The sequence below is a fragment of the Formica exsecta genome, unplaced genomic scaffold (assembly GCF_003651465.1).
Source record: "Formica exsecta isolate Colony F162 unplaced genomic scaffold, ASM365146v1 scaffold329, whole genome shotgun sequence".
NCBI classification, from domain to species: Eukaryota; Metazoa; Arthropoda; class Insecta; order Hymenoptera; family Formicidae; genus Formica; species Formica exsecta.
In genome coordinates this window covers 14,888-21,772 of record NW_021850544.1, presented here as the reverse complement: position 1 = coordinate 21,772, position 6,885 = coordinate 14,888, and the positions used below count along the sequence as shown (strand labels likewise).

General features: G+C 29.7%; 3 protein-coding genes across 7 annotated transcripts in view; 2 read left to right on the top strand and 1 right to left on the bottom strand.

The window, feature by feature from the left end:
- LOC115238200 (exosome complex component RRP43-like) overlaps window positions 1-1,379 on the top strand; it is a 2,145-nt gene extending 766 nt beyond the window's left edge. For both annotated transcript variants that reach the window (XM_029811804.1, XM_029811803.1), the window contains exons 4-7: window positions 134-428; window positions 517-637; window positions 754-860; window positions 1,006-1,379. In XM_029811804.1, coding sequence (XP_029667664.1) covers window positions 134-428; window positions 517-637; window positions 754-860; window positions 1,006-1,139 — 657 coding nt within the window. In that variant the 3' untranslated portion in view covers window positions 1,140-1,379. The remainder of the gene's footprint in view (window positions 1-133; window positions 429-516; window positions 638-753; window positions 861-1,005) is intronic.
- A 23-nt stretch (window positions 1,380-1,402) lies between these two features.
- Window positions 1,403-5,926, bottom strand: LOC115238201 (caltractin). Of its 4 annotated transcripts, XM_029811808.1 has the most exons (5): window positions 5,617-5,926; window positions 5,348-5,525; window positions 4,783-4,967; window positions 4,240-4,658; window positions 1,403-2,111 (listed from the first exon to the last, which is right to left on the bottom strand). In XM_029811808.1, exons 2-5 carry the CDS (start codon window positions 5,498-5,500, stop codon window positions 1,600-1,602), a joined length of 1,269 nt encoding a protein of 422 aa, XP_029667668.1. In that variant the 5' UTR covers window positions 5,501-5,525; window positions 5,617-5,926; the 3' UTR covers window positions 1,403-1,599. The 4 variants fall into 4 exon arrangements, 3 of the variants coding, with proteins under 3 accessions (XP_029667668.1, XP_029667667.1, XP_029667666.1); XM_029811807.1 differs by lacking the exons at window positions 4,240-4,658; window positions 4,783-4,967; window positions 5,348-5,525; window positions 5,617-5,926 and adding exons at window positions 2,333-2,547; window positions 2,992-3,206 and having other exon boundaries at window positions 1,403-2,109; XM_029811806.1 differs by lacking the exons at window positions 4,240-4,658; window positions 4,783-4,967; window positions 5,348-5,525; window positions 5,617-5,926 and adding exons at window positions 2,333-2,897; window positions 2,992-3,185 and having other exon boundaries at window positions 1,403-2,109.
- A 199-nt stretch (window positions 5,927-6,125) lies between these two features.
- LOC115238199 (ubiquitin-like protein 5) lies at window positions 6,126-6,874 on the top strand. The gene is made up of 3 exons (XM_029811802.1): window positions 6,126-6,283; window positions 6,452-6,641; window positions 6,776-6,874. Exons 2-3 carry the CDS (start codon window positions 6,464-6,466, stop codon window positions 6,817-6,819), a joined length of 222 nt encoding a protein of 73 aa, XP_029667662.1. The 5' UTR covers window positions 6,126-6,283; window positions 6,452-6,463; the 3' UTR covers window positions 6,820-6,874.
- The last annotated feature ends 11 nt before the right edge of the window (window positions 6,875-6,885 follow it).

Genomic DNA, 6,885 nt, shown 5'->3' with positions numbered 1-6,885 from the left:
AAGTCGAACAATATATATATATATATATATATATATATATATATATATATATATATATAAACAGAAAGTATCATCAGATTATTTATAAAAAGTGGCAATTAAATATGCAAAATATCCAGATATTATATTTCAGGAATTAGCAATACCAAGAGCAGATATTCCAGATCATGGTTATTTAGTACCAAATATAGAATTATCTCCTCTGTGTTCTTCAAAGTTTCGTCCAGGCCCACCGAGCGAACAAGCGCAAGTGCTTTCTAAATCGATAGATATTATATTAAGCAATTCGAGAGCGCTTGATTTAAAAGATCTTTGCATCTGCAAAAATAAATTAGTATGGGTCTTGTACTGCGATATCTTATGTCTAAATTTCAATGGCTCAGTTATAGATGCTTGTATTGGAGCAGTGATTGCAGCTCTTAAAACGTGTATGTCATGTGAACATGTATAATGATAATATCTCTTCAATTTCTTATCTCTACTCTACTGAATTCAAAAAAAAAATTTACTTTACAGTGACCTTACCTGAAGTAAACTACAACAATGAAACAGGAATAATTGTTGTACATCCAGAAAATAGAAAAGCATTTCCTGTAAGAACATTTCCAGTTTCTGCATCATTTGCAATATTTGAAAAGTTAGTTAAGTTTATTATAACTAAATATCCTTTCTTAGACATCCCTCCTTTTTTTACAATTAAACTTAATTTGTTTTTTTTAATTTAAAAAAATTTTTTTTTTTTTTTATATATAGACAACTGTTGCTAGCCGATCCTTCAGATGATGAAGAAGTCTTGTCATCGGCAAGATTTTTTATTGTGATGGATGATGAAGAAGAAATTTGTTATATACATAAACCTGGTATGTATTCTACTTTTATAATATAGAATATAGCACAGTAAATATTATTTATATTTTAATGACTTTTTTGTATTATTTAATGGTTATTAAAATATACTCATCCCATATAATAAAAAATTCTCTAATAATGATAATCTTAATATAGGTGGAATTGCTATCTCCCAGAATTTACTTTGCAAAGGACTAGAAATGACAAAAATAAGAGCAAAATTAGTCAGATCGGTAATCAATGCTGCAATCTCGACACTAAACATAAATAATATAGAAATAAATTTATAAAAATAAAACAATATCTGTTTTATATTGTGTGCATCTATGTGTATATTGTCATCTTTTCATATTATTAAATGAAGATATAGTTATTTTTTATATTAAGTATTATTAAATGAAGATATACAAAATATCCGTGATTATCATGTAAATCTGTTCTTTTTAGTTGTACTTTATTACAAACTTCAAACAATATCCAGAAAGAGAAAATTAGAAAGAATAAACGTTATAAAGTATAAAAAGAAAAAATTATTTGCTGTAAAGAAATATTGTACAGTTAGAGTGTCTTTTATTTTAACATACTAATGGCATGTTACTGAATATATTCCATATATTAACACAAATACTATAAAAAAATATTTTTGACAAAAATATATAATTGTGCTAATACATATATCAGTCTTTTCTTTAGGTATATGCATACAACACATATTTAACTTAAAAGCACATTATGTACTTCAACAATATCCTAATATAAATATGCCTTTCGCATGATTCTCAGAAATTCTTCTTGGGATATCTCTCCATCGCCATCTTTATCCGCTTCATCAATCATTTCTTGTATTTCTTCATCGGTCAGATTTTCCCCCAATTCATGTGCGACTCTTTTTAGATTTTTGAAAGATATCTTCCCTGTATCATCATCATCGAAAAGACGGAAAGCTCTTAATACTTCTTCTTTTGAATCTTTTTCTGACATTTTCATTGTCATTATATTTAAGAATTCTTCATAAGATAATTTGCCAAGACCATCTGGATCTACATCTGTTACAAGCCTTTTTAATTCTTCTTTTGTTGGTTCAATGCCCAGAGCTCTAATAGCAACTTTCAGTTCTTTAGTAGCAATTTTTCCAGTACCATCTGGATCAAATAAATCAAAAGCTTCTTTTATATCAGCTTTCTGTCCTTCTGTTAGCTCAAATTTTATTGTATTTTTCTTGCAGACAGCACCAGTGGCATGTTTTTTCGATGTGGATGCCTGTAAGAAAAAAAATAGAATTAGAGAAACATTACCTTGACAAAGAATATAGAATAATCTTAAAAATACAGGGAAGAAAAAGTTTTGATATTTTTTTTAAACGAGTAAAAAATAATTTTAATAAGTTAGAATAAAAATAATATAGAATTAACAAAAAATGATAAAATATATATATATATATTAAATTGATAGAAGTTCGTTAAATCATAATTAAATTAATTACCATATTCATAATCTGCAATTTATCTTATATGTAAACTATATGTACAAATCACAATAATTGTTTTCCTATATCTCTATGAAGTGCTATTCACAAATGATATAAGTGCTACTAAATATCGTTGCAAAGCTGCCTCGTTATTTTCGCCAAGCACGCGTTTGTGAATATTTTCATCGTATTTCATCAACAGAATTTAGTTTGATCGATATATGGCGCGGCTATCAAATATACGTTATTTTTTATGCTTTAACACCGACGAGATATCATTAAAGACCGGTGGTCTTATGGGATTTAGTGTGACTGGAAAAAAAACTCGCTGCGCGTTATTTTAGTTCATCTAGTTATTGTTTTATTATCAAAAATGTATAGATCTTTTATATAACTGCCTCAAGAACAACAAAATCAACATTTTATCGTAAATTTACTGTTTTATTATCGACAATGCAAAGATTTACTTATCTACAGTACCGCGTGGCGAGTTTTTCTCCAGTAATATGCTAAATCCTATAAGACCATCGCATTGGTCTCTAATAATATCTCGTCGGTGTTTTCGATAATAAAATAATAACTGGATGAAATAAAATAACCGTATGAATTAAATAATTCGTGTAATTATCTTCGATCTAATCAAACGGCCGATAATGTCAACATTATTCAATTACCTCCGGGCCCACTTGATGGTCACAAAAGTTTACCCAAGGCTGACGGTCTTTAATAATATCTCGTCGGTGGCTTTAATAATAGATATATGGACATGGAGTCATTGCAATCTCATCAAAAATTTAATATATAAAATGCCAAATTGATATCAAAACTCTACAAATCCAAGAGAAACATTTCCTGGAAATTTTATTACACATTCGCCAAACCGTGAGTCAGGGTCGGTAAACGAAATAAAATTATGAATCGCTAGGTTAGGTTAAATTACATTCCTATTGTATCATTTATTTCAAAGAAAATTTACATAATTTATTGTATTTTTTATATTTTATTCTTGTCGCTTTGTCTCAAAATATGACTTTTATATTTAGTTGCCAGATGTTAAATGCACTCTGATGCTATTTTCGATTTAGTGTTTGATGGACCAGAGATACTGAATAAAGATAACACAATTTTCATCTTTATTTTTTTTTATATTTGTGAATCATCCATTTTATTTGCTTATCCATTGTATTTCAATAAAGTATTTTCTGATCATCTCATTTTTCTATTGAAGATGAATCTTGCACTTCTAAGCAAAAAATAGCATCAAGCAGAGCATACCTTATTAGACTTACTTTTAGAATTTTTTTCAAAATTACATTTATAATAAATTTCTATTTTAATGACATAACAAGAACAAGAAACTATAAATCAAAATAATTATTTTGGCATATTATTTTAATCAATTCAGCATCAATAACATCAATAATATTCGTTTCAGCATCCGTGTTCACAATCATGATTCTCTTAAGCGCCATCATTATTATTTATTTTTTTATTCTGTCTGAATTATTCATTTTCTTTGCCATTTTCAATCCATCGTTTATATTTCACAAAAATATTTTCTGATTATCTCATTTTCTATTTACTAAGTACCTTTAATTATTTTCAATATCATATTATCTTTCAATTGCTTTCTAACTCTTTCACTGTCTCTTCGTTCTTTTTTCACTTTATCTCTCTCTTCCATTCTATGCACTTCTTCATCCTTTTCTTTTTTACTTACATTTTCTTAATTTTTTGTTTTTCCTTAATGTTTTCATTTTCTCCTTATTTTTCACTTTTTTTATCCAACTTGCTTTGTTTCTATTTTTTTTTGCTCCCTTGTTTTGTATTCTAAATTTTTTCCTTTTTTTCTTTATCTTCCTTCTGATCTATCTGCTTCCAATTTTTATTTTCACTATTTATTTGATTATCATCATTCATTTCTATCATTTTCATTTGTCTTTTTTTTAAATATTCTTCCAGAGTTTCTTTATGGATCTCAGCAACTTCAATAAGTATCTCAGCTATCCAGCAAGCTACTATATTGGCTAAAAAGCGCAACTGCTGCATTGCTCGATCGCCATTTCGAACATCCGTCGTATATTTGTCGAAAGATATTAAGTGTTTGAATATCACAGCCGCGATTTCGCGAATATCCTTTCGCGTTTCACACTGATGTCCAAGAATGCTCTTAACAAAGTGTTCAGCCATCAAATATTGACACATTGTCGCATCCCTGTCTAGCATTGTTGTGTGTGTAATATCTTCTGTAATCTCTTTTACCCATTTTTTTATGAGTGGTGAAAATTGTGTTATCTTCTTCCTTCCACGTTTTTTCCGGCGAAGAGTTCGTGCCGCTTCCCTACAAGCAATTAATAATTTGTCAAAAATTCTTAGAATTATGAGTTAAAGATTGAGAAATATTCAACGGTCTTTTTCATATAAAATTAAATCTGAATTTTATATGCGAGACACATAATACATACTCTGGAGTTAAGCAAGATTCAGCCTCAATGATTCTAATAAGATTATTTACAAATGCTGGTGACAATATCGATATTTTCTCTTTCAGTGTAATCAATACGCGTTGTTTAGTGGGTCGTGCTAATTCCTCGATGCGAAGAGATGCAGATTTTACAGAGGCAAAGGTGCATGTAGAAAAGGACATTCTCTGTTCCGTGCTCCTTGCGTTCTCTCTCGCTCGCATGTAGCGTAGCGAAAGAGTACGCTATTGCCCGTATCAGACTACGCATTGAAAATTGAAGAGATTGAAGATTAAAGATTGGAATTTAACTAATCACACACACAACACACACACACACAAAACAAAAAGGACTAAAATTTCTTTATGCCCGTATCAGACTACGCATAAGTAATACCCAGAAATAGAATATATTTAACGTGAAAAAAAAAACGATAATATAACAGACAATGCAAAGGAGCACATATATATATATGTACATATATACAATGATGTTAATGACATATCCTTATTAATTATTAATTTTACTATATGTACGTACATATAAAAATTTCGAAATATCAAATTACTTTCATGATTCTCAATGCTATCGTCTTCGAGCGCTGCTTTTTCTGTATTTTTTTCTTTTTCAATAGTAGATATTTTTCCAATACATCATCCTGTTCACCTTTAATAATCTCTGTTTCAACAACATTCGTAAATTCACCGTTGTTCGCAGCCATGACGAAGTATTTCTCCAAGAAAAAACTACAAAAAATGTTATATAGAAAATATAGAGAATATTTTTACACAGAAAATATAAATTGTCTTTTGCAAGCAATCGCAATATTACGCATACTCGATTAATTTTTCTTGCTCAAATTAGCGAAAGATTATATTTTTTATTACATCCATCTTATGTTTAGTAAACACACGTAATAATTTAGAAATATATTCATAATAAACATATAGGCGATTTATAGAACAGCCATAGACATAGTATATCTAGACCGAGTGTTTAGGAGTGGAGGCAAAGGTGCATGTAGAAAAGGACATTCTCTGTTCCGTGCTCCTTGCGTTCTCTCTCGCTCGCATGTAGCGTAGCGAAAGAGTACGCTATTGCCCGTATCAGACTACGCATTGAAGATTGAGATTCAAGATTCAAGATTGAAATTTGACCAATCAGGACAAAGAAATTTTAGTCTCTTTTATTCTGTGTGTGTGTGTGTGTGTGTGTGTGTTGATTAGTCAAATTCCAATCTTTAATCTTCAATCTCTTCAATTTTCAATGCGTAGTCTGATACTATCGAGGTAGGTAATTTAAATTTAAAATAACGAAATCTTTATTATCGACCGCGAGTATAATTGGTTGAACTTTGTTTTTTTTTCTCTTCTTAACCTCAAAAAAAGAAAACGCAAAATCAGAGAGCGAAAATTAGAATTGTCATCGACCCAATATTAGTCTTTTCGTATTTCACGAACCACTGCGAAAATTTGAAGCCGCGCAATTTTAGTATATAGCGAGAGTAAGTGCGATCATTTTTCGCCTGCGATATCTGGATTGAATATTAAACGACACGAATACATGTCTGACACGTGTCTGCGATATTAATGAAGAGTGTAAACAAATGTTGATTGTTGTAACTTACGTAAAATTATTGCGCAGTATATTATCAAAATTCTTTTATTGTCAGGTACGGTAGAAAATGTTAGAGATAACATGTAACGACCGTCTCGGTAAGAAGGTTAGAGTCAAATGCAACCCGGACGACACCATAGGAGATCTGAAAAAATTGATAGCCGCCCAGACGGGGACGCACTGGGAGAAGATTGTATTGAAAAAGTGGTACACCATTTTCAAAGATCACATAAAGCTGCAAGATTGTATCCTTTCTGTTAAAATACGATCGTGTCATAGGTATATATAATATATACTAAGACAATTTATTATAATTTTTCGAACTATAAACAAATAATTTCATACAAAGTTATATTTTTCTTAATCGCGCTAATTTCAGATGAAATACACGATGGCATGAATTTAGAACTCTACTATCAATAATTCTAATAAATGTAAAATATATATCATACATGCATTAAAAAAAGCAGTTTTAATATTAATTATAAT

What these genes read in the sequence shown, in the direction of transcription:
- LOC115238201 (XM_029811808.1), bottom strand. Translation starts at nt 5,500, where the DNA reads ATGGCTGCGAACAACGGTGAATTTACGAATGTTGTTGAAACAGAGATT. An exon ending in TAGCATTGAGAATCATGAAA is followed by an intron (nt 4,968 to 5,347) that starts GTAATTTGATAT and finishes AGCACGGAACAG; the next exon opens with AGAATGTCCTTTTCTACATG. An exon ending in AAGACAAATGAAAATGATAG is followed by an intron (nt 2,112 to 4,239) that starts AAATGAATGATG and finishes TTTTTTTCTTAC; the next exon opens with AGGCATCCACATCGAAAAAA.
- LOC115238199 (XM_029811802.1), top strand. Translation starts at nt 6,464, where the DNA reads ATGTTAGAGATAACATGTAACGACCGTCTCGGTAAGAAGGTTAGAGTC. An exon ending in TCACATAAAGCTGCAAGATT is followed by an intron (nt 6,642 to 6,775) that starts GTATCCTTTCTG and finishes CGCTAATTTCAG; the next exon opens with ATGAAATACACGATGGCATG.